General features: G+C 42.5%; 2 protein-coding genes across 6 annotated transcripts; one reads left to right on the top strand and one right to left on the bottom strand.

The window, feature by feature from the left end:
• Positions 1 to 11,306: 11,306 nt before the first annotated feature.
• Positions 11,307 to 15,120, bottom strand: psma8 (proteasome 20S subunit alpha 8). The gene is made up of 7 exons (XM_071917011.2): positions 14,917 to 15,120; positions 13,640 to 13,766; positions 13,277 to 13,401; positions 12,997 to 13,119; positions 12,761 to 12,880; positions 12,049 to 12,111; positions 11,307 to 11,831 (listed from the first exon to the last, which is right to left on the bottom strand). The coding sequence occupies exons 1-7, from the start codon at positions 15,016 to 15,018 to the stop codon at positions 11,736 to 11,738; spliced, it is 756 nt and encodes a 251-aa protein (XP_071773112.1). The 5' UTR covers positions 15,019 to 15,120; the 3' UTR covers positions 11,307 to 11,735.
• A 647-nt stretch (positions 15,121 to 15,767) lies between these two features.
• ss18 (SS18 subunit of BAF chromatin remodeling complex) lies at positions 15,768 to 25,476 on the top strand. Of its 5 annotated transcripts, XM_071917018.2 has the most exons (12): positions 15,768 to 15,913; positions 16,419 to 16,495; positions 16,718 to 16,802; positions 17,656 to 17,812; positions 18,314 to 18,544; positions 18,723 to 18,893; positions 19,231 to 19,314; positions 20,170 to 20,181; positions 20,315 to 20,413; positions 21,079 to 21,201; positions 22,370 to 22,500; positions 23,813 to 25,476. In XM_071917018.2, exons 1-12 carry the CDS (start codon positions 15,845 to 15,847, stop codon positions 23,837 to 23,839), a joined length of 1,266 nt encoding a protein of 421 aa, XP_071773119.1. In that variant the 5' UTR covers positions 15,768 to 15,844; the 3' UTR covers positions 23,840 to 25,476. The 5 variants fall into 5 exon arrangements, with proteins under 5 accessions (XP_071773119.1, XP_078143815.1, XP_078143814.1 ...); XM_078287689.1 differs by lacking the exons at positions 20,170 to 20,181; positions 20,315 to 20,413 and adding an exon at positions 21,662 to 21,711 and having other exon boundaries at positions 19,231 to 19,308; XM_078287688.1 differs by lacking the exons at positions 19,231 to 19,314; positions 20,170 to 20,181; positions 20,315 to 20,413 and adding an exon at positions 22,982 to 23,044.
• Positions 25,477 to 26,809: the final 1,333 nt, after the last annotated feature.

Genomic DNA, 26,809 nt, shown 5'->3' with positions numbered 1-26,809 from the left:
CCCGCCCTCTCACCTCCAAGACATAGGGTGACAAGAAACCCCAGAGAACCCTGCAGGGCCAGGGAGGGGCCATACGCACACACACGCACGCACACACGCACACATGCACACACGCACACACACACACACACACGCGCACAGTTTCACTCCATTCCCCCCTGAGTAATGGGCTTTCTGACCATTTGTTTAATACTGTCAACAAACAAGAGAAGAGCTGGAGGGCTACTCAGGCAATGCAATCCCACTCTTGCGTGAGCGTGAGCACATGCAAACGGACGCAAACACACATGTATACTTTCATGTCTATATGTACACAGACATGCATACACTCACAAAGGAGGCTTTTGCTTATTGCAGCTTTAAGCAAAAATACTTATGCAATTGATTTGATTCTATTCTAAGGAAACTGCATTCAACCAGCTGGGTTTCATAAGAGCAACTAAGAGCCCCACCCAATTTTCTTTCTTTCATCTGTTCCCAATCTTCCTATTGGCCTTGAGGCTACATCCTTGAGGCAGGAGTTTTGGAAGGCTATGTTTGCTCTGGAACCGTTCATAGTGCCCTCCTCCTTCTCAAGACATGACAGAGCGCTGGAGGGGGGTTGCAACTCGGCCCACCTGGAGTGCTGCGTCTCCACCACCCCACCCCCACCCCCCCGGTGGCAGCCGCCAACACTGTGCAGCATTGGGTTGTGCCCTGCAGGCCTCCAACTAAAGCAACTCCTTGGAAAGGCATCACCTCTCAACAATCTGGAGACCAAGATTTACTAATACCAGCCCCACAACAGCAACTTGCACGGCACGAATGGAACTGGAGCATATGGGGCTGATTGCAACTCAACCACAACTATGTTATGGCTGTCGCCCATCACCAATCACTAGCTAGCTTTTAAATATGGAGATGCTAGTTGAAAAGGCAGTTGGGCTGTATCTGCACCTTGTGCTGTTTCCATGTTTATTTCTGAATGGCTAATAGTTAGCTTCACTGCTGCAACACCAGCGCTAATATTCCTCAAAATAAGCTTCCAGGTCCACTCAGAGAAGGCAGAAAATGACCGTGTAATTATAATAGACTACCTAAGAAAGCTGAGTATATTCCTAATTAAAAAGTAAGACAAAAAGTTTGGCCAATGCTATGCACTACCAAGTAGTTTCAAAATATCTTCAGTTATCTTATGTTCTGGACTGATTTATCCATGTAGAGCTCCTGCAAATGTTCTTTGCAACAAACTATTTTACACCTTTCTTTCAACATTTTTGGAATAAAGGTATTCTAGTAGCTTGGGGGATGTGCCAAATTACAGAGATGCTGCACAAGCTAAAAATTATCTATTTGGTACCAGAAAAATGGAAACAATACAATTTTAATTCTGTCACTTCTGATCAACTAGCTATTCTGAATCTTTTTAAAATAATGTGAAAAGGGAAGAAATCCCCCTTTGTTTTTTTGTCTATCATTAGTGTCTGATAAAACCACAATGCCTGGTGCAAAATTATGTATGATTTACTTTCTCTTTGACCATGATAAAACAAAACTGGCCATATGGAGCCTATTGGGGGTATAGAAACTGTGATGCTTGTGGTCTGCCAGTAGAAAGGGACAGATCAACCATCGTGTCCTTAGGTAAGACCTGAATCGAGAAATATGGACACAAACTAAATCAAAACCTCTGACAAAATAAGAAATAAAGTTAACATAGTAGAAGATAAAGAATGTGATTAAATAACACATTGTGGTCACAAACGTATGATTATTGGGAAATTTACACAGTGCATAGCTGCATCTGTTCTTATGTAAAAGAACCAAGATCATTTGTAGATACGTAAAAAAAAAAAAAAAAAAAAAAAAGACACAATGTCTCTTAGCTGTAGGCACCGGAGTAGTCATTTCTTTTCTGGCCCTCCAGCAGCAAACCTGGCTTCATTCATTTCCATTTCTCTGTTGCCTATGCGGCTGTTGAAACTGCAGCATGTGCTTGGCTTGTTTCATTTTATATCCACTGGATTGGCCTTTAGTGTGAGAGAGGAAAAGAGAATGAGCAAAAAAATCAATCCTCTGAAAATGGGTTTTCATCAGGGCTATAGTGTCACTGCTATTGTGGGAAGTTAAAAAAGGACAAATGATGACCTGATGGACTATTTTTTGCTCTATCTCCGCTACTCCAGAACAATTATCCCCTGTCTAAAAATATGAATTTGTTTGAGAGAAAATATGGTAACAAGCCAAGAGTAAACAGAGCGGTAATTTGAGAAATGCAGAATGTAGAGCAGAATATACACACACATACATGCACACACAGGCACACATATGCAGGCGCACGGATGTACACATATATACACACACCACACCACACACACACACACACACACACACGCACAGTCAAAGTTTTAGTGCTTAGTTTTGATTCAGCTCTTCATTAGCCACAGGGCCCAACTCCGGTTAGCTCCAGTATTAGGCTCAATTAGAACAAGATCCAATTAGAGGGCTCCTTTCCCCTGGGGCAAGGAGAGGCAGGAAATGGAGACTGAGAAATGTATAAGTCGACAACATGCGGACACAGCCAACGTAAACAAACTTACTTTGTTGATCTCTGCTGTTGCTACGCAGGAGTCCTCTGGGAGTTGAAGCCCTGCTAGTCTAAGCTATGAGATAAAACAAAATAAAAAAAAGCCCTGCAGCAAAACATGAACTCTGTGAACACAAGGGCTCCGACACCATGAAGGGAACGTCTGGGCCCAGAAAATGAAAAGCCCACAGGCGTTTTCCATTTACAGCTAAAAATCCAGCACTAGCTCCTAGCCAGGGTTAGTATCAGACTCTCAAAATGAACACTTACACTACGGGGGGAACAAATGAGTAGCTCTCTATTGTCGCTCTATTAAATCTATCGGTTAATAGACATATACCTTACTACTGACAGAAATCAATAATGTACAATAAGATCTAAAAGAAATAAAGTGGGGGAAAGGAAGAAAGAATGGAAGGGAGCAAGAAAGCAAGAAAGAAAGAAAGGAAGGAAGAAAGAAGGAAAGAAAGACAAAGCTCCAACGGTGTGATTCTGAGCTCAGTGTTTCTGTCCTTCTATCCGTATGGTTAGAGGTGGTGATGGCGGCAATGTTGTGTGAGCTGTTTGGGCTTGCCCTTGCCTCGGGCCTCCAGTGTTCCTCCCCCAGGCGGCGTATGTGGGAAATGGTGTGTGGTGCGAGGGTAAACCTTGACCTGCCTGCCAGGAGGCTGCACACGGAATGAAATGAGCACAAACAAAGCAAAGGGAGGGGTGGGGTAGGGCGGGGGGGGGTGGGGGGGTGGGGGGGTAATGGAGGGAGGGAGGGGCCGTCAGCCAGCAGCGGAGGAGGTATGGCTCCTCTCGTACCACCGCTGCAACTCTTTTGTTGCTGTCTGATCTGAGTGGCAGGATACACATCTTTCCCGCCCGTGTGCCAGGACACACATCGCGTTGATTGGGAGTGCTCAGGTGTTGTGGGTGGCATCCTGGTAGACGCAGCGACTGGCTTGTGGAGATGCGATGTGAAATGTTGCATTTCCCTTCATGCTCTGCCAAGTTGTGTTTAAGGGCAAGATGGAAATCCCATTATGTCACATGTCTGACTTGGCCCCTAAAAAACTCTGAAACTCATTTTTGAAATTGGGTTCAAATCTTAATGAGTTGCAAAGTGGTTTGATCTTATAAGTCTGCAGAGGATTTATTTGTTGAGACGTCAGTGAGAGTGAGGTTACGGTTCGGTGCTGATTTTAAGCTCGCTGTGAAAATAACTAATCAAGGCCACTGGGAAAACTTTATTTAGAGTGTACTTTCAATTTCTATTCTATTGTATTCTATTCTATTATGTTATGTTATGTTATGTTATGTTGTGTTGTGTTGTGTTCTGTTCTGTTAGATGTAATTTGATTCTACTACAAAAGCCATTTGCACAGGTGTTCCATTTGGAGGCATGAGAATTTGTTTATGTCTTTATCCAGTGAGGATGAGGTGAATTTAAAAGGGCTAATTGGTACAAGTCAGGGTGTTGACAGCAGATCCCCCCAGAAGTCTGTGTGCCACATCGCCCTGCTTACCTGTGAAAAGCCCAGTGAAATCCATTACATACTTTAGAGACGACTCATAAATGGAATAATTAGCACAGCATGCTTTCCGCCCGGCTGGAAGTCTCTCTCGATAATGAACAAAGGAAAGGAAATTAGCTTTTGTCTCATAAAGTCACAACTTCAAAGATCCCTGCCATTGCATTAATACAGCCATAGCCTGCAGCAGCATGGGAGAGAATAAAATAAGCACTCTCACTCAGACCCCATTCCTATCAAGGTCTTTCTCAGGACAAATACTGGGAGCTTGGCTCTTATAGACCACACACGCTGGACTGGATCAGTGAGAGAAATTAGGAGAAAAACAGGGTTGTGTGCAAATCAATCCAAGCCAGCTCACATAAAAGAGTAAAATACCCACTTTTCTTTGCTTTTTTTTTCACTCTAAAATCTGAGAGAAAACATGGTCTACATTAGTAAAAGTCCTTCTCCAGGTGTAACATTTGTTCCATGTATTATCCCTCCATGCAGCTGGATGTACACTTAATCACATCAGGTCGACATCCAGGCCCGGGGGTTCCCAGCTGTGGCCTGGCCTGGGCGACCTGCGACGGCCGTCTCGCCTAACTGCTGTTCCAGGCATCTGCCCCCAGGAGCATGAGTGGTACACTGATCTAGTGCTGGGTCATCCAGCCTGGCACCGCTACATTACAGCACATTAAAAAAGCCTAAACAGCCCAGTGTTTGTGGTCCAGCTGATATGATTGATGGTGACTGATACAGTTTAGGTCACAAACTGTGCCAGCTCTGACTTTGTGTATAATATAAAGAGGTTTTCCAAATACTGTACTGAATAGAAAAATCTACTGTGTAACCTGTTCGTATCGTATTGTGTAAAGCGAAAAGTGTGCATATTTTAGACTTTTAAGTTGCATTGTGTAAAATGTGTAGATCTTCTTAGTAATGTGATTTGAAAAAAAGTGCATCTACGAAGTGACTGGATCGTCATCAGCCTCATTTTGCTCCTCCTCCTCCTTCTCATCATCACCATCTTCGTCATAACTGTTCTTATCGTCATTATCTCAGAGCTAAAGGAAGCGGCTATACCATCAACAACGCTGAAGACAGGGGCCAGGCAAGTATTGGCCAAGGCATTCTCTCCTCGCCTATCTGCTCCTTTATCTGCCAGGATCAGTTGTTAGTGCTGGCAGTTTTCCTCCCCTGTCCTCTGGAGAGAGGTGGCTCTCAGCTGGAGAGAGGCGCCAGAGGCTACGCACTGTCTCCATTGTATGGAGAGACACACGGAGGACATGAGAGACTCAGTGCAGGTGCAGAGAGGAAGAGTGAGAGGGAACACACCTGAGGGGGCATTTTTTCTCACAAAAGTCAAGCTTGTTTTTTGAGGGGCCTTTTTAGTGCAGGGACATTTGTTGTCAGTAGGACAGATTTACTGGAGGGACACCTTACTGGAGGAGGGAACAGTTATAATGCCTCCTCTATAACTGGCATTTTGGTTAGAAACTATATAGGCTGCCAGAACGAATAAGGCTTTCAAGCAGTAATGTAAGAGGCAAAATATAGAACAGTAATCATTGTTGAGCTGCCAAAAGAATTTTATGAATACGATGATTCAAAGTGACAGTTTAGTTGTGGATGTATGGTGTGATGAGGTGTGAGACCGGTCAGTGAGTGAGGTCATGCTCCTTACTGCTTCCGTAGGGTGGGTCTTAGACGGGACTGAGCGAGGCAGGCTGATGACCTCACCGCAGACTCGGAGGTTTCCTGTGAAAGTGATCCTTTTGCTAACTGTTTGTTTAAAAGCTGACAGGCTACAAGAGTCTCGGTGACAGCACCTATTCATCTCAGAGTGTCAGACAGAGAGAAAGAGAACGGGAGTGGGAAAAAGAAAGAAACGGAGAGAGAGAGAGGGGGCGGGAGAAGAGAGATGGTGAGAGAAAGCCCAATAAAGAGTAAATGGGAGATTGCTGTGCTTTAACAATAAGCAGGATTTACCTTTAGCTTTGAAACATCTTCAGATCATCTCAGTAGCAATTTCAAAAATTCATCTGGCGAGTGACTGAATGAGTGCTGATGTTTTCATCACTTTGGTTTTAATTATATGTCTCACTCAGCACAGCCTTCCTTCTATTCGGCTAATTTAGATTGAGATCCTTCCAGGCTTTCCCCTATCTTTCATTTCCCTCCCCTCCTTCTCTCCTCTCTGCATCCCATCAGCCCCTTTGTAGAAAAAAAGAGGAAGGAAAAAAACCTTCATGTCTGTGACTTTCTTGCCCTCCAGCGTATGAAGCCCTCTTTTATTTTGATCATCGCAGCACAATGGATTCATGCCATTCTGGCAACTTTATTCAGTATCAGCCCAAATTTACATACTGCTTAACAAGTTTGTGCGTGACTGTTGATGCCTCTGATCAAAGTGCTTTTGGAAATCTTTCTCATCTGATTTTTTTTTTTTCGTCCTTCATTTCAAATGCATGCTGCAGACAGGCATCTTTAACTCAGGGGCAAAGAAAGGTAACCTTAGTGCTGCACAAGCCCAAATGTCATCCAACAAGGAGGGTTCATGTCCTGAGGATAAAGATAATGTAATCTAAGCAGTATACAGTGTGTGACTGTGTGTCTTTGAGTGTGTGTGCGTGTGTGTGTGTGTGTGTGTGTGAGAGAGAGAGAGAGTGAGAGAGAGAGAGAGAGAGAGAGAGAGAGAGAGAGTGTGTGTATGTGTGTGCGTATGCTACCCTCAGTGTTTGTTGGAGGCTGTCTGTACATTGCAGGGTTTGGGGGCGGAGGGAGACAGGGGATGACAAAAGTCAAAGCAGTCATGTGTCATTTTCGGTGCTGAAGGGCTGGGACCTGCCTTCGGGGCTGTCCTCTCTGTCAGACGCACTCAGATATCTGCACTGAACTCTCTCTCTCTGTCTCTCTCCCTGTCTCTTTTCTCTTTCTCTCTCCCTCCTTCTCTCCGTCTTTATCTCACGCGCGCACACACACACACACACGCATATAGGCAGCAGCACGTGCGTGCGAACACACACGCAACAATTCTGAGCTCTAAATTGTGCGATATTTAATGCAGTAACAAGGTAGCGACCACATTTATATAATAGAGAGCATCTAAAAAGAGAACAGAATTTGAACCACAACCACAAATATCTGATTTACATAAACAGCTGCTCACTGTGATTCATTTAATTCCATTCATTTCATCTTGACCACAGGTCTGTCGCAGGAGCATGACTGGGAGGGACACGATTTGTTCCATGACCAATAATATGACATGTAACCCACATCATTGTGAGGATACATGCATGTGAGTGGGGAGAGACCTCTGACAAAGATCAGGTTTTAAATCAAGATATCAGAGGCCACACTGCAAACCAATGGCCCGTAAAAATTCCCGTGGGGATAAAGCAAGAGGCTGCGGAGAAACTGTAACAGCCCATCGAAGGAGCACAGTAGCCTACATTTACAATAACACGTTCATAACTATGCTTGGTTACCAGAGCAAACAATACAATTGAAAACATTAAATAACAACAAGGAAGGAAAAATGGATTCAAAAATACAATGAAAAGAGGGTGTGGGTGGAAAGAGAGGAATCGTGGGAATGCAAGATTGCACCTCCCTCAGGCAATCGAATTATCCTATGGGCCGATGGTTCCTCCTTATGCGTCGGCTGACATTTTCCTGTAACCCCATCCCGAGTAATGCTATGTGATGTGTGTGACTGGCTTCTGCCATGGCCCTGAGAGGCCAGGGAGCCCCGGGCCATTTGCTTTTGGCCTGCAGCATCCTGGGAATTGTTTATTTTAGCTCTGTCTGCTCCTTTTTGCCTCTCCTTCTCTTTCTCCTCTCATTTTGCTCTCTCTCTCTCTTTCTCTTTCTCCTTCCTTGTCTCCCCTCCTCTCTCCCTTTCCCTTTCACTGTATCTGGCCCAGTGGTATCCACTTTCAATTAGAAGAGGATGCACTTGTATTCTTCTGTGAGACAAAACCCCTGACAGGTGACTCTTGAGGGGAAACTCAAAACCATCCCTTTAGTCTCTTCACACAAACTGTTAGTATTCCAGCACCATTCAGAGGACACAAAGGTAAACGACAACCAAAGCTGTATCAGCTGTATCTATTACTCAACTGTATATGTTGCTCTGTGTGACGATGATAATAGTGGTGGGTGTGTTCAAGAGGCGAACGTCAAAAATCAAGATGTGCTGTGTTTTGCGTGTGTGTGTGTGAGAGAGAGAGAGACAGAGAGAGAGAGAGAATAGAGATTTAAGGACAGACAGTGAGAGAAAGATGAGATGTGATATGAGATAATAGAAAAATATTCAAAATGTATCCCTGCAGCTATTAGTTAAAAGGGAACATTATTTGATTGCTTATGGATATGTAAGCCAACATACCAATATGCCTGAACTTTACTTCATACTGCAGCACCCTGTGGGGCATGAGCAGAGGCCAGCAGATCAGCTATACCCAGATAATGGTGTGTGTATAACTGTCGACATGTGACAAGCAGAAAAGGGACAGTGTCGAGAGTGTAGCCTTTTATGACCCAACACACTTTGACAGCTTGGCCATTGCTGGAGGACACAGGCGATGTTGCTTTTTCATCTGACAATTTTAAGCAAAACAACTCTCCCTCGATGGATTCAATTGTTCAGAGACTCTTTGAGGCTGTGTGTTAAAGCACAGAGACAAAAACATGTCAGTAGCCAGTAGATTCTGCTTGCTGTTAGCTAGAGGAGTCATTCTGTCAATCTGTAGGACAAAAAGTGAGATGAAAGTGTAACCGATATGATGAGAGCACTGCTTTTATGCAACACTGCGCCCTGCTGGTAGAAGGTGATAAAGCCTTAAATAATTTCAGTGGTAGTAAAATAGTCTTAACAGAGCACTGAGGTAACCTTACTTCCCCAGGGATGTGAGTGTCTGTGTGTTTTTGCCCTTGAAGCGATTATCTTATTTGGACCTGAGGACATTTTGCACTGACAAATTTTAAACATCCCAAGAGGGCCCTACTTTGAAATATGGCCACAGGGTGGCACATTAGAATGACAAAAATGTGGATCCTCAAAGTGAAATGTGCCTATGAATTGGAAATCAGCTAGAGAGGAGCAGGGTAATGGATATCTTTAGACAAAAGTCAGACTACCAGTGTTAGATGTGACCAAATAACTAAACCATATATGAAAACATGCAGTCCTTTTCCCCAGTATTTGTATTCTATTGACTACAACATAAGAGCACACTTTGCCTAAAGTGTGTCTGTGTGCATGACAGATCGAGAGAGAGAGAAAAGAGATGTGTGCATACTGTTAAAAAAAAATCTGTTGTGTGTACACATTAATACAGTGTCTGTTATGTGTATGTGCAATTGGCCTGTGAGCTGTCTCTGTGTGTGTGTGTGTGTGTGTGTGTGTGTGTGCGTACAAACAATGCACTCAGTCGACAGCCTGCAGCAGTGTGCATTCTTGCTTGGAGAGTACATGTCCTCGGGCCTCGTTCCTCCGTCGATGACCTCTGGTGGAGCCATTATTTTCTGCATTAATGATGAGCAGCAGCCAGCGATGAGAGATGGACTTTGTCCTCAGGCACAGTAGCGCTGATTATGGGCAACAACAACGCTGGCAAAAAAAAAAAAGAAAGAAAAAGAAAAACTCTTCCCACAAGCAGTTCAAAAGACTAGGAGTCTCAGCAGTAGCGCAGAATAAGCTGCTCCTGCTCTATTGACAAGATGGATCAGATAACCTCTGTAGCTAGAGGATTACCCAGAATAAACTTTCTTAAAGTTTACACGTAGCTTGTTTTGTCATCCTTTGAATTCAGCATCTCTTTGTTAGTACCCCAAGCATCCAAAACTGGCTGTGACAGCACAGCAATCTTGACAGACTCTGACTTAAAATACACTGGCTTATTGTGTAGCAATTAGTGTATTGATTCCAAAATTGAGTCAAAACAGCCATACAAATCCTAAAAAAAAAAACTTGCTTTCACATTTTATTCGCCTCCCAGGTTTTACTTACATCATATATAGGAAATAGCATCACAGCTTAATTGATCCTCTGACATCAGCCAGCAGACCAACCTATAAGACTCACAAACAAGACAAATTGCAGACAAAGTGCAATTGCTCTAGCCAAGGCAGCCAGGGCACCCACTCAGGAAATCCTGGCTTGGGGAGATGACTCTAAATGAAGGACTTTACCATTCACCATTATGTCTTTGGTGAGAGTCAGAGGGACCCCCCCGGGGCTCTTCAGCACAGCACGGCACAACTTTTCAAAGGGCTCCAGATTAAAGTCACTGAAAGTTCCCACTGGGGTCTGAGGCCAGGATCCCATTAAGCAGCCCTACCACACCGCCGGCCATAATTGTGTCGTTGAGAATTCAGAGCAGCGGTTGCTTGATAAGCGAATTTAGGGTGAAATAAAAGGAAGGAGAGGCAAAAAGGGGTCTCGTTGGGCCACCATTACACACTTCTTTCGCTCATCGCTAATTTGTTTTAAATGACTGAGGGAGAGGTGAGCACTTTTTAAAGCAATCCGAGCTACGGCTTCTTTTTCAATTCCAGGTCTGTGCCACAGAGTGCTGATAAATGAAAACATTGCACTTTATGGACGCTCACTATACTGCCTCTGGTGGAGTTTTAAACTGTAGTTATCTTTATATCGCTGTACTCAGTATTGCAGTAAGATAATCAATAGAGGAAGAAACAAAAGGAAGGAACCTGCACTTCTGCTGTTTTAACAGTCCCCCATTGTCATCTTGAAGAAATTGGTCAGTGCATTACTACAAATTACTCATTATTATTTATGGTGCTATTGGTAGAAACTATCACATCAAAGCCATTTGATATCCCAAGTATACACTACCAGTCAAAATTCTGGACACACCTGATTGAATGTACTGTGTTTTTCATTCTCTTAAAGCCATTTTGATCTAAAGGCTTCTGCTTAAATGCTTGAAATTTGTTTCTTAGACAAATATAAATAGTGAAGTTGATGCTTATGTATGAATTTCTTTCCAAAGCCTTTGCTTTTCCATCAAGGCAAAGGGCGGCTACTTTAAAGAATCTAAAATATAAGATAGTTTGGATTTGTTAAACTATTTCCCACACAGATTTGGAAAACAGTAAAAATAAAGAAAACTGTGGTGTCCAAACATTTGACTGGTAGTGTATCATCTGGCTTAACAAAAATGGAACAGCTGTTTAAAATGTAGTTTTGTAAATAACATAAAAACATGTTACAAACATGTCAACTTTTATTGAGTATTTTGATCCATTACAATTCAAAATGTTGCAACTGGTGTATTTCAGTGTTTCTAATTGATCACCACTGAAGCAGTTTGGTGAAGGAGATACGAAAACATCCGGTAACCAAGTATGTTTTGAGTGCTGAACCAAAACTTGAGATCTATCTGCCTTACTCAATGTACACATTGGTCAATAACCCATCAACTGGAAATAATAGAACTTGAATGCCTATTCTTTGCTACCGATATCACTCAGAAATGTGTGCAACATTACGAGCAACAAAAATAAATCTGAAGTTATGATTCAGCTCTTCACACTAAAATAAAAGCTGTCATTAGAACTGTAAACCCTCTAAAACGTACTAATATTTGCTGTGTTCCTCCAAGTGCAATAAAGAAAAACTGTTCTGATTAACTGCTTTAAGTGGATTTTTTCTGCTTCTTCTTCTCTGCCTCTTCTTCCTTCTCCTTCTCAATCTCAGCCACCAGGGTCTCAATTTCTTTAGACTCCAATATCTGCAAACAGACAAGAAAAGCAATTATTAGTCTACACAAAAATATTTGCATGGCAATAATTGTCTAGTAGTGGCAGTAGTGACCAACTGACTTTAGTCACTACTGTCACCACTACTGATTTGCCACAGCAGCTAAGGCATCACATACTGGTTACAGTTGACAACTCAGCCATTAACAGATGGAAAAAACAGCCAAATAAAATCTGGGGTAAGATTACCTTCAGTGGCTGATTTCGTCTGATAACAGCAAGTTCAATGTTTTTCCCTCCTGACTGGACCACCTGTGAAAAAAAAACAGAAATACTGTATGTGACAAAGCACAGCAAATCAGCACTTCACAATCAGCCGTAGCTTCCTACTCCTAAAGTCTTCTCAGGTCCATGTTGCCAGGCTATGAGACAATGTTTTATGCATTTAAATACAGCAGAAAAAACATTGATAGTCACACTCTCCTGCAGTTACTTAGGGCAATAATAATTATAATAATTTGGCAATAACATATTAAGAAGAAGAAAAAAGAAAATGGGTGTATTTGTATGTGTGCCAATTTGTATGGCAGTGGGGTTATGGCTTGTACTTGAAGCTTGAGATTCTCTGATTAACAATTTTACAAGTTCTAAGAATCTATTTAACACTTTCTTATATTAAACATGTAAAGCTAAGCCTACGGTTGTCTTAAATAATAACAAATAACTTAAATGCACTAAATTATGCTAATGTAGCATCACAGAAGCTACAGAACATGATAGTATTACACAATAGATTTGTAATTGTTTAATTAGATTATATTTGGCACAGTGTAGTTTAATGCTGCAGCAGTGTGCTCTGTAGAAGTCTATCGCTAAGTGCTTAAAGGGGGGAAAAAAAGGAAGAAGCATCTCATCCTATGTACAAAAACGTTCTCTGTGCAAAGACTGATTTTGGCCTCACCTCAAGCAAAGCTTTGATGGCCAGCTTGATTGCCTCGTTGTCACCAGCGATGGCTTCGTCTGTGTAGTTCTTCTCCAGGAACTCCCTCACTGTCTTTGCACTCCGGCCAATCGCATTTGCCTGAAACAAAGTTTTGATAAGAACAACCCATGAAATATTAACTCTCTTTGTTGTACTGAAAATTACAACAAAAAGACCTGAGGTAAAGTAGATGTACAGTGAAAAAACTGACTGACCTTCCAGGCATGGTAGGTTCCTGAGGGGTCTGTCTGGTACAGCCTGGGGGTCCCGTCGTAGTCAAAGCCAACAATTAAAGCAGAGATGCCAAACGGCCTGCGTCCATTGCTCTGAGTGTAGCGCTACAAATATAAAAGACAGATATGACTGGTCATTCCTATGAAGCAGGCTTTTAAACAAAAACGAAGCAAACCGGCAGCCGGGAATAGCACAAAACCTGAAACCAATGTTCTTGCCTACTGGACATGAAATCTTACAGATGCCTGTTTGAGTAAGTACCTGTTTCAGTGTAGCGATGTAGCGCGTTATGTATTCCACCGTGACCGGGTCCTCAACAGTTAGCCTGTGGCTCTGGCATTCAACCCGAGCTCTGTTGATCACAATACGGGCATCTGCCGTCAGGCCTGACAAAGATCAAAATTGGTTAGATGGTTATAGAACGCAACATGAGCTACAAATTCTAAAACCAGGTATAAATATCTGTTGTGGTATATGGCATTTCTTGTGAGAAGAGACATCTTAGGGTGCATTATCACAACACAGTGAGCTTAGACGACATGATACCATGCGTAGTCTGCAACACAATGATATATAACATATGTATTATTCACTGATTGATGTCAATTTTATTGTTTGTGTTACCTGCAAATGCCATGCAGACATGCTCGTCAAGGGCACATATCTTGCGGACAGTCCTTTCCTCCTGCAACTTCGCTACAGATTTCTTCTCAACACCAAGGACAACAATGTCTTTACCTCTGATTCCCACCTGGACAAAAGAGAGAGCCTACATCAATTTCTATGAACATCAACAATAGGAAGGTTGGAAATTCAGAGAGGACAAATGCATTTGCCTATGGATGAGTGGGCAGAACTGGCAACGGAGAAATAACATTCAATTCCAAAACCACTAGACATCCTAGACAGACATTCCTTTATGAATACTATTCAACTATACTGGATGGAAACTGGTAATCTATCATGCATAAAACTTCCAATTGGCTTGACAATGTGGGCACTAAGCCAGACTATCCACTGTCTCAGGTCTTGTTTTCAAGACATGTTTAGTTTACATTAACCTTATTTTCAAAAACTAATTAGTGAGTATGTAAAAATGTGGAGTGAAAAACCGTCGCTAAGGTTCAGGAAGGAGGTTTAAGCCAAGATGTTTAGATGACCAACCAATTGCACATTGAAGCGTATTCAAAATATTTTCATTGAGTTTATATCTTGAGAACTTGACACCACACTCCTGTCAGGATTTGCTAGTGTTGTTAATTGAAGTCAAAGCAGTATGAACCGATTACTCTCAAAATCATATGCAGCAAGCCGTTACATAAGTTTGACTTGCTGAGTGGTAACAATATCGTACAGAAGTTATGAAGAACTTGCATAGGATTTAACAATTGGCCTTCAAGAATCCTCAACTTTCCATGCAAGCTAGCAAATTAGCATTGCTAACACTTGCTGCTGCAGCACAGGAGCTAACGTTAGCTGCATTAAGGGAAAAAACCACATTATCGTTGCCTTAGTTTAGCTAAGTAACCTAACGTTGCGTTTTGTACACCACCTGTGATGCTTACCTAATGTAGCGTTAATCAGGGACATATCGCAAAAGTTGAGACATAGCAAGTATCATCACTACCGGTTTGGATTTTATTAGGATTTCTTTTAGGATCTCTCTTATTCTTCCATAAGTCTTACATTTCTACTCATCAGTACACATAAATTAAGCAAATTAACGATATAAACTTAACGTTGGTTAGCTTAAAACATATTTCCTATTACTGGCACAATGAAACTGAAACTGTTGTGAGAGTGACACAGCGACAAAACGCTTGCTACCTGCTAGTTCGCTAACTACCATTTGCTAACGTTAGCTAGTTTAGCTTTAGCATTAGTTTCATTTTAGGACTTACCGCAGTGGAACCTTTCTTTACAGCTTCTTGAGCGTATTCTACCTGGAAAAGATGACCATCAGGAGAAAAGACAGTAATTGCTCTGTCATATCTTGCCGCCATTATGCTGCAAGACGCTAACACTCACAAGAAAATGGAAAAAACAACCAGATGATTCAGCTAGTTAGCAAGACGCTCAGCTCAGTGATGCTACCGTGTGTTCAGACGAGCGCCTGCGCAGTGAACTCTGAACTAGGGCAATACCAAAACTAGGGTCCATCAGAAGAACAGAAGCTATAATAGAAATATAAGCCCTTAATTCTATTTGTGAAAATAATCTGTGTATCAAATCGTTTGAACATGAAAGGTATATTTACAGTAAAACTGACTCAATGCATATTATGTTTCCTGTAACCAGGATGCGGTTACTTTTTACTCTTGGCCAAGTGCTGTAGATGATCAATTACAAAATACATATACGAGTGTTAATATAGTGTACCCTTATCAGATTGCCTGGTAATGCCTGTCATACTGTCAATATTTGACATCAGTATATTAAAGCTATGACTATGTTGCCCCCTTTTTGTGGAGCAGTCCATTTCCCGTGGCCTTTTGGACTGAGTTTAGACTGTTCCATTATATGAAAAAAGGTGAGAGAGTAATTCCGTGAAGGCAAAATGTTTGTTTTTCTATCAATATAAATAATCATGTGAAAATGTTATTCTTTATGTTTAAGAAATGTCAAAACTATGTCTCTGCTTACACACACACACACACACAAAACAATAAACACTGTCTATATTTTCAACTGTGTTGCACCCCCCCAGTGGATCATTGCATCACAAAATAGCATCCTATTCTAAGCTGTCCTATCTGAGTTCTACCGATTTGCGAAGTGTGTTAGCTACTACTTTTATGCTTTAGTTCACTGGTTTCATAGGTTATCACCATGTCGGTGGCGTTTGTACCTCACAGGCAGCGTGGGAAGGGTGATATAACACCCGCTGGAATACAAAAGGTAATTCATCTTTTTTTGCGCATTACAGAATGGAGGCTATGGCATCAAGCGCTACTAGCCGTTTAGCTAACAAATGTAGCATTGCCCATCCAAGCCCAACTGTGAATAGCTTGGGAACAATGTTGCAGGGTCAAAGCGCGGTGAATATGAACCTCGCCGGGGTAAGCACGGCACGAGGAAACGAAGGAGGTGAAGTCGATCTTACGCACTAACGTGGAATTATTTCCCAAATGAATGAAGGCCTGTGGTTTTGTTAGCTAAGGACGGCTAGCAAGACGCGTCTTTTGTTAGCTTGACACGCACACTCACACTTCACAAAAACGCCCCCCCCCCCCCCCCACCACCCCCCGTATTATTCTCAAATCAGGGCGGGATGACCATCAGTATGCTAGAACAAACCACACTAACGTTACTGCATGGGACAAATTTTCAATTTTAACCTATCAATGATAATATAAACCAAGTTTTAAAACACTGTGCGTATATATTTGCTACTCTGTTTCAGTTACTTGACGAGAACAACCAGCTGATCCAGTGTATAATGGACTTCCAAAGCAAAGGCAAAACAGCAGAGTGTTCACAGTAAGTCTTTAAAATCTCTTTTCTGACTGGACCTGACTGTAATGATGAACCTATCAATTCTGTACTATGTCCTGGCTTCAGCCTATTTCTCATGTCTGGTCATTGCTTAGTCTACTGACATTGTAGACACTACAGTAGAATCACTGTGTTCTTACATGGGATACCCTTGTTAAAATTCAGATTTATCCAAAGCTTTTGTTGATGACCTTCCACCTTGTACAGGTATCAACAGATGCTGCACAGAAATTTAGTGTACCTGGCCACGATAGCAGACTCCAATCAGAACATGCAGTCTCTCCTCCCTGCTGTGAGTATTGGTTCCAGCTGTTGTGTATGTAACTTTGTGCCAAGCTTTACCTTATAAGTTGTTGCTCACCTGCCAGTGTTGAATTAAATTTTCCTTGGATGAAGGCCAACACTTGGCATGTGTAGTAAATAATGACTTAAACAAACACTCTTAAATAGTAAGCAACCCAGGAATTTAAGGATGCTGAAGTTAATATAGCAGTTAAGAAACTCTCATTTCAACACTAAATCAATACCAAATATTTACACCAAATTTTGTAAATATACAGTTTGAAATGATACCCTCAGTTGACTATTGTCTGTATATCAAATTCAGTGTAAGTCAAATGCACTATTGCATTGAGGATAAATGTTATTTGGATGTTCCTGATGGAAGCACCACCAGAGCTTGTTCTGTGCCCCCATAATTTGTAAAAGGGATATATTTAGGTTCACCTTCTTTTTAGAAGTGTGACTCCCCAACCCTAAGCAAAGCTGCAAGTAACCTCAGGTAGTCCACAGAGTGGGGTACATATTAATGCATCAATGATGGTATTTTGTTTCTTTTGTTATGTCTCTACTGTCTCTCACTGCAGTCATACTCTCTTTTAAACCATTTCTTGCCCTTGATGAGGACCGGGCCATTATGCAGGACCATTTATTCTGTGACAGTGTGAATTTATATTGCATCAAAACCTTTTAACTGTCCTTGATTAAGTGAGGTACAGCACACCTACACTTGATTTTATTATTTTGTCAAGTGATTCCAGCTTTTATCTGATGTCCCCCTCCCCATGAGTTTCCCACTCGCATGGCTCAGATGTGTTTCTAGTACAGCTGATGTGCGTTGCTGTGTTTGTGTTGTGTGCCTGCAGCCGCCCACTCAGAACATGCCTATGGGTCCTGGTGGGATGAACCAAAGCGGAGCCCCCCCTCAGCCTCCTCACGGTCACAACATGCCCTCTGAGGGTATGGTCAGCGGTGGCCCCCCAGCCCCACACATGCAGAACCAGATGAATGGACAGATGCCTGGTAAGTGACCCCCCCCCCCTCTACCACCCCCTCCTCATCTTTCTCTCTTTTTTTCCCTCTTCCCTTCTTCTCCCTTGGTCCCTGTCTCACTTGGGTTGCCTAGCAACACCACAGAACTGCGAGGGAGGTCGCTCTGCTGAAGGATGATGTCACCCGTTTGCCAGCTCTGGTGGTCTTGGACTTCTCTTCCCTGTGATTGTGTTTATTTTCTCTTTTTGTGTCTCGGGCTGTTTTATTTTGTGCTTTTGTTTGTTTTTATGTTTGCAAATTTACATGTTTCACTATGTTTTGTTAAAACATTGAGATGGCTTTGAGTAATAAAAGCAAATGATTCTAATTGCTGCACCACACAATGATTGTAAATGAATTCTTAAAGAGTGAAAGTCTAGTGCACTATATCATAAAATAGAAAATATTGCCACTGTATTTTTAAGTATCGAATGTGTACTGAATAGTTAAGTGGGTTCAAAGGGATGAATCATCTCTGCTGTTGTTTTCCAGGACCGAATCACATGCCCATGCAAGGTCCCGGCCCAGGCCCCAACCAGCCCCCAAACATGCCCAGTGGCTCCATGAATATGCCCCCCAGCAGCCACGGCTCCATGGGTGGCTACAATCACACGGTCCCTTCCTCCCAGGGCATCCCAGCTCAGAGCCAAATGAACATGACCCAGGGCCAGCCCATGGGAAACTATGGCCCTCGGCCAAACATGAACATGCAGCCCAACCAAGGTAAAACAACCCTTTTGTAGGTTTTGTAGGTTTTGAGTGATTGCCACCCTCCCCATCACCTGTGTTACTGGTTCTTGCTATATACCATTCGCTTGAATTTGAGAAACCATATTTGGAATTTAGGTTTTATATTTGGTCCTGTTTCGATGAAAGTGAACTATCTGTTGGTCCACCTCAGGCCCCATGATGCACCAGCAGCCTCCCTCCCAGCAGTATAACATGCCTCCTGGTGGCGGCGGGCAGCACTACCAAGGGCAACAGAACCCCATGGGAATGATGGGCCAGGTCAACCAGGGGAACCACGTCATGGGGCAGAGGCCAATGCCACCCTACAGACCCCCACAGCAAGGTATGCCACTCTGAGCGGAGTGGGCAAGCTGTCTAAAACGGAGCGCTGCAGCCTTTCTTCTCCTTAACCCAAACCTTCTGCATTTCTTACTTTCTCGCTCCTCAAAATTTTAACCATCTTCACTGTTGCTGCTCACAGACACCTTGGTGCATCGAGATGTAATTTGAAGCCTCAGACAACTAAAAACTAGTCGGGAGACCACAAGGAAGCTTTCTAACGAGAACTAGAGGCAGGGAATCCATCCTCACTCCCCTTCCCCTCACACAGAACCAATCCTCCCAACAACACCTTGAATCTACCTGTGTGTATGTTGTGTGCTGTGTGTATGTGTATGTAGGACCCCCTCAGCAGTACCCAGGGCAGGAAGACTACTATGGGGACCAGTACAGTCACGCAGGACAGGGAGCCTCAGAAGGTAGGAGAACCCTCCAACCACTCCTAGAAAATAAAACGATCAAAAAAAAAAAAAACATTCACTCAGAGGAGTTGTGTTGAAACATGGAGGATGAAAGGAGACTGAGACAAAACCACAAACATTATTCAGTTTATGTATTATTTTGTGGGGAATTTGAGTTACTTTTGGCTCTAATCAAGGAAAGGAAAGGTCTCTACATAACCACCTAACGGCAGTGTAGTACTTCAAGAGGAAAGCTGCGGTCCATGGCTAGGTCGGCATTCACACTGGAATTAAATCTTGCGATTCCATCCCCCCCCCCACCCCCACCCCCACCCCCAAGTCGTGCAAGGTACTCCACCCGTTTGGAGTGAGAGAGCTTGGGGACAGAGTCTCGTATTAGCAGACGATGAAGCCATTAATGATGTTATTAAGGTGAAGCGTTACAAAGTTGCAAATTTCATCTTGGTGCCTTTGTTTAATACCTGTCTAACAAGGAATCCAGGTACAGTACTTGGATCAGATTTGATCATCTTTAGTAAAAGGAGCAAATGTCGTAGTCGAAGCCAGCAGTACACTTCACTTGTAATTTAACAGTGCGACAAAGACACTTTATTTAGATTAGATTAGCTGAACTTTAGTGGGAATTTCAGGTCTTAATATCACAATAATGGCCACATTGATTCATAATAAACAACTCCCTCCGTCTGTCTTTGTCCAATTAACATTTACTTCTCTTTTGTTGTTTTTTTGTCTGCTGACTACACTATCTTCCTTTTACCTTTCAAATACTAATTTCTTCCAAGACAGCGCTTGTTGGTCTAAAATAAAACAACAATATACATGGAAATGTAAAACATTATTGTCTCAAAAACTGCTGCCACCAAGAATACTGTGTCTTTCAACTCATCAATAATAATATCGATCGACTTTTAAATCTCATCTTTTCCCACTTAGATTTTTTAAATGCCGGGTATTACCTGTATAAACTGAGGGCATTAACTTATCTTCCTGTCTCCGTGTTGAGTTGATGTAGGTCATAGTGATTACAGTTTGCAGCCACCGCATCCTGATCAAGGCATTGGTAGGCCTTATGAGGATTCCTCACAACATTACTACCATGAAGGTATCTCATACCTTCCCGTAAATGTGCACCTTGTGACAATGTTGACATGGAATTTTTATTTCTTTTTCCGATGCATTATTTTGGCTTTCATTTGTGTTCCAAAAGAGCAGCGTAGTATCTGAAAAACTAGGCTAAACGCTCAAGCAGATTTTAATTAATTTAGGCTTTACTTTATACTCTAATTATACTTTCATTCAGATGTTGCTGGACACTGACTAGGAGGTAAAGGTCAAAGCTTGCTGAGTTGTGCTAGTCAAGACTCCCTTCCCTTCTTTTGCCTTTATTTTCTTCACTGCTGTGTTTCTATCTTATTTTTTATTAATATTTTATTACATAATGCTATTCTATTTATTTTTCACAGCTGTAGATGCCAGGTAAGGTTGTGTTGCAATAACAACAGGTGCATCCAAGGTTCCTCAAGCTAATACCCTGTTTTGCTTCCAGTTTTTCATAATGATTCTACGTCAGCTCTTGTCTTGTAAGTGTGATTTTGAAATATTTAAGAGCTAAACCCAGGAGCCATCCAACAAACAGGGGAAAATGAATTGTCTCAAATAATAACACGGTTTTTAAAGAGTCGTTGTTAAATGTCTGCCTGTTTGCTTTTGCTATTGTACTGTGGTTGTCAACATGCTGCTCACAGTGCCTGCTGTCGCCCCCTGAAGGTAATGCCCAGTATGGCCAACAGCAGGAGGCATACCAGCAAGGCCCTCCCCAGCAGCAGGGCTACCCTCCTCAGCAGCAGTACCCAGGTCAGCAGGGCTACCCACCACAGCAGCAGGCTTATGGTGAGCTCCTTTCTCTCGACTATATTTGTCCTGTAGGAGGCACTATCTGCTCTCTTTGGCTGCCTTAAACTGTTGAATAATAATTCCTCCACTGTGAGTTAGTGGTTACTGCCCCTTGGAAATGTAACTGTGCCAAATGGATGTCAAGACACCATCAAGAGCAAGGAATGAAAGGACCACCTTAATGAATGGTTGGGGGATTGGAGCTTGGTGGAAGAGATAGAAAATTAATCAGTAGTGGTGGCTGGCACCGCATTAGCATCCCTCCTGGTGTTTCAGTACCTGTTTGATATGACATCCCCGGTCTCAGAGAGTGGGAGAGGAGCTTTGGCTGATGGGTATAGACCCTGGGCCATGTGTACAAGTATGGAAGCTCCTGCAACTCTTTGCTCTTTTTCTTCCTCATGCCATCTTCCCCTGTAACTTTCCATCCCTCACCCTCTCTCTCTCTGAGCCAGAGGCCTGTATCTCATGTTAGTAATGAGCTATCGGAGAAGCAGAGGCTGTGAGGTGGGATCCATCTGGCACACACACACGCTTTCTCTCGCAGGCCCCCACAAGGTTATGCTCACCAGCGTCAGGCATTACGAGCGCCTAACGATGCTGCGTGGGCCTCATTTGACTTCAGCCCCAGTCAGGCTTTGCTCGGCCCTTCAGAGCGCCTGCATGGCTACAGTATATGGGGGCTGATGAAGTGATTTTTAATGAGGCCTGCTCCTCTAATGAAGACCAACAGAATCTCCTTGATGTCTCCTTGCATTAGGGAAACACCGCCCCGGCTCCAGCCTGACTCACTCATTCTCATTCATTACTGAGCCGGGCGGTGTGGAGCCAGCCTAAACAAATGGGTCTGAGCCTGACTTATCCACCATCCTCTCTCTGTCATGCATCAGCTTTTTTATTGCAGCCCATTAGTGATAGTAAACTGACAGTGATTCCCTAGAGCTGTCAGGGTAACAAGTAGGAGAATGGAAATGGTTAATGAGTGAAATTTTGTTGTGGTGTATGCTATCGGAGACGGAACATGCTGATGATGAGGATAGGTGAGAAGCAGCTGAATCTAGAATTTGTGTTGGCTGTGCTCTACCGCATTTTCAGATGGGTTGAGGTTCCCTCAGGCCTGCCAAGCATCAACAATTTTAAACTGAGATCTCCATCTTTGTCTTAGGCCCCACCCAAAGTGCCCCAGGACAGTATCCCAACTATCCTCAGGGGCAGGGACAGCAGTACGGGGCCTATCGCCCCCCTCAGCCTGGACCCCCACAAGGCCAGCAGCAGCGCCCTTATGGCTATGACCAGGTGAGTATGTCTACAGCACTAGACGGTCAAAACTTGTCCATACGTGGGTCTTAGTGTGTCCCTTTTTGTGTTTATTGCCAGACTTAGTCGTAGATTTGTGTAGTTCTCAATGAGGCCAGAGACAATTCAGACAATGTCAGCAAAGTTACAAGGTAGATGTGGAAGGGGATATCTTGTGCATGCTGTCATCGTGTTGGGGGGTTTGTACTTCCCAAAGCAGTTTAATATGTTTAACTCAGCTGTAGTCTTTCACATGTTAACTCCAGTTTTGAGTTAGATATCGTGGGAGGACATTAGTGATGTCCTGGCTAATATGGCATGCCAGTCCAGTGAAATATGAGGGCTTAAGCAGATTCTCTCCTTAAACTTGATGCAGACTGCCCTAGTGTTCAAAGGGAGATCTACATGTTGCCCTGTATTTCCTGTGGTCTTATGTGGGGGCCACAGCTACACTTTGATATCTTTATCTTTGAATATTCAGGGACACATGAGGAAATAAAGACCCAGGGATTTGAACCCCTGACTAGCTCTGTAAGAAGCAAAGGTAATGGTTGCTGTGAAGACCTCAACGTCCAATCTAGACGTTTGACCACCTAGCCTTTATTTGCATTTGTTATGTTTCTTCCTCTGTCTCTTTTATGTCTTGATCTTTTTTCCATCTTTCTCTTTTTTCTTTTTTTTTTTGTAACCAGGGGTCGAATTGTAAGTCATGAGGTCCAAAAACACAGCATGCATAGTCTTGAATGAAACAGCAAAAAGCTCACATCCTTTGGTTGTGTGTCCCATGCAGTTATCAACAATACTGGTTTCTGAGTACGCCAATATGCTTTACATAACATTCATATGTATGAAATCAAAGTATTGTTTATAGCAAACTGTTAAAATGATAATTTGTTTCAAATACAAGTTACCAAATTTACTTCCAATTTCTTTTCCAGCAATACCAAACGCATACTTCGACCCCTGTTTAGAAATGCATTGACTATTACTGTTCTTACACTGAATTTAGCCCACTTGAACCTGTTATCTACTAGTCAATAAGGAATACAATCAGCCATGCTGCTGCAGAAACCTGAGGTGTCAAGTTACATTTCTGAACTCACAAGTTGTGAGGCCATGCTGCCACCTGCTGGTCAAATTCAGCAAATGCAGCCAAGTCGTAAATCATGGTTTGCAGTATGATATGGTTGAAACCACAGATGTGCTTGTTTGCATCCTGTTAAGATTTGTGAATATAAGCTTTTACTCTGCCAGTGTGTGTTTGTTGAGATGAAAGGTCAATAAGACAAGTCCATCACACTTCTCTCTACAGGGCCAGTATGGAAATTACCAGCAATGAGAGATGGTCACAGCAACCCACACAGCCCTGCTCTGACCTCTGTCTGAGCTTTGACCTCTGGTCAACTGCTAAGTAGACTTAAATGATGGCTGCAGCTCACTGAGACACTCTCTCAGACACGTACACAAACGCACTCAAAAACACAAGACACATTTCCCCTGTTTCCCCTCTCTTTGGGCTCTTGTCCTTACCTGTAAATTGTATTCTTTTCATTGTGAACATTGACTCGATAATGTCAAATTCCATGACTCACCCTCTGGTCCAGTATGTCTCAAAGCAGCAATGCCTTAAAAAAAAAAAAACGGAGCTGCCTTATCCTTTAGCATTGCAGATTGTGAAAGGGGCAAACAAAATTTTGGATATCACAGATGACTTAAATGTACAGAATTTCAATCTAGTATGGTGCATTGTTTCTCTGTCCTTCAGCTCCCTGTCCATAAGAAGCAATAATGCCAGCAGTAGGGAAATGTGTGGAGGCTTAGAGATGAGATATTGCACCAGACAAACTTCCTGCTAGGCCATGGTACATGTCATGACGGTCAAAGTATGTGATGATGTAAAAATGTATTTTATGCTTTTTAGATGGAGCTAACTTTGTATAAGACTTTGGAAACTAGTACTAAATGCTGTGTTGTTTATTTCCTGAAGTGTATGTGTCAATGTATTTTTTTTTTGTAACGATCTCCTATGATGATCCCATCCAGCACAATTTTTTTTGATCCCCTTTTTTGTTTGTTCCTTTGTTAAATTGTATAACTGTTCTATTGGATCTGCTACTTCAGTGACTTGTGCACCGTATGACTGCTTTGAGTAAAAATTTAAACTAATTGAGATGCACAGAAAATCCCTAAAGGACAAATATAAACAGCATACCTGGAATTGGATCATTTGTTCTGGAAAATGTTGTAAAAATCATGTTGAACAAATAAGAGCATGTAACCAATGCTGTATTCTGTGTTGAGCTGTGCTAAAAAGTAAATGGAAAATCATGGAAAAATTCTGTAAATGTCTTGATCATGAGTAGAAATTTCTTCTTTTCATTGGCTTTTATTGGACAAATGTGCCCAAAGAGGTGATACGTAGCAGACACCACTCCAAATTTTAAGGCTAAGCTTAAACTCTCCAGAGCCTCTTTTTTTTTTAATATCTGCACCTCAACCTGGGATTGAGGAAATCTTGTCCATTGACTGCAAACTGGTGAATGGGAAAGATCAAACTTAATATAGTAAATATTTCTGACAAATACTTTGTTTTGTTAGTCTTGATAATGCTGGAATACCTACTTCCCTTGAATAAACTTCTAAGTTGATGTCATTCAAATAGTGTCGTGTGTGTGAATAATAAACAGATTGTTACTATCAAATATGTAACATAAGATGTGAAAATAATGTTCTGAAATGGATTCCTTAATTTCACAGTAAAGACTGGTTGTGCGGTTTATATCACTGGCTTGATATCTGTTTTATGGTGCATACTTTATTGATCCCATATGTACAATGGCATAGAGAAGAGGAATTGACACTGTCCTCTGATATTGTTTATACGGCTGTTTTAATATTTTTCATTCTGCACCCCATCAAAATGGTGGTCACAATTGTGTCATTGCATTGTATAACTGTACATTATAATAAATTGGAAGAATCTTTAATATACTTTGACTTGTTTTATTTGTAGTATTTGACCTTTTTGTGAGATTCCGCTAATAAACCAACCGTGCAAAATCGTTCACCCTTTAGACTATCAAAATAAACAATATGTGCACTATCGGTGCTGTCACAATCTGACAGTATGATATAATTGTTTGTCTTCATCTTCTATCTGGTAGTCAGTTTCCAACTGATAATGACCCTACCCCACTCAGCAGCATGTCTGCTCTGTCCAGATGCATCCAGAGAGGTCCAGAGCACATTTACACCCAAAATTACCTTCCGTGTCCCTCTCTCCCCCTCTGCTCCCTCCAGAGAGGGAGAGGGACTACCTGTCACATTGGGGGGAGCGATACAGATGGTACACCAGATGTGTGGCCGGAGCACGTGATGGGAGAGCGGTGATGGTGTTAGAGGGCCACTGCTTGGGTTGCCTTGGTGCCGATGATGAGTGCGTGCGCTTGTGTGTGTGTGAATGTGCGTGGGTGCTAAAGATGCGGCGCTTGATTTCTCTGTAAGGGAAGTCAGGAGAAGAAGTGTGGATCTTTAGACTTTGCGAGGGCGGCCGTGTATAATATTTGCACGTGCTTATTTTGTGCGTGTGTGCATGTACGTTTCCCTGCTCAGGTTTAGTGGCATCTCCCAGTCACCCCACCATCATGCTGCTCCACAGCTGGCCGCCCCACCCTTCCCAGCTGCCACTGGGGCTCCCCCCGGCCCCTCCGCTTGGCAGAGCTGGCGTTTTGGGCGCTCCCCCACCAGTCCTCCCTGGCAGCTGCTGCCCTCAGCTGCGCTCTCGCAGACGGTATTGGGGTCGGACAAAGTCACTCCTCCTGTGACTGTGTCTGGGGCCGTTGGGGGGGATGAAGGGGTGGCAAGGAGACTCTACCTCTCCTGAAAGATCTCTTTTAAACACTCATGAATTTAAATTGATGGGCACATATGCAGAAAGTAGATTAAAACAGACTAGTGATGGAATTCTGACACTGAATGTGAATATTTGTGTGGTAGTACTGATTAGTAACTCAATATTCCACATAGAGTGCATAGTTAAAACATTTGTGATAGAAAAAAAAAAAGTTGATTTGTAGCCTATTAACATACATTGACTCTGCAGTTCTTAATTAATGAATTATCAAGAAAGATGATGGGAGACGGCATTGCTCCATGCAGTGTGTGCTATGATGGTAAGGCAAACAGTAAGGTGACAGTATCATTTCAGAGGATGATTATCTTGTTCAATATTTTGATAATTATAATTCAGTGCACCTTTCAGAGGAGGGTTCTAACCACTGAGGGGAAAATGACATTGTGATCATAGCTG

This window comes from Centroberyx gerrardi, chromosome 13 (assembly GCF_048128805.1).
Source record: "Centroberyx gerrardi isolate f3 chromosome 13, fCenGer3.hap1.cur.20231027, whole genome shotgun sequence".
Lineage (NCBI taxonomy): Eukaryota > Metazoa > Chordata > Actinopteri > Beryciformes > Berycidae > Centroberyx > Centroberyx gerrardi.
The sequence above is the reverse complement of the archived record's forward strand: the minus strand, read 5'-3'. Positions and strand labels throughout refer to the sequence as shown.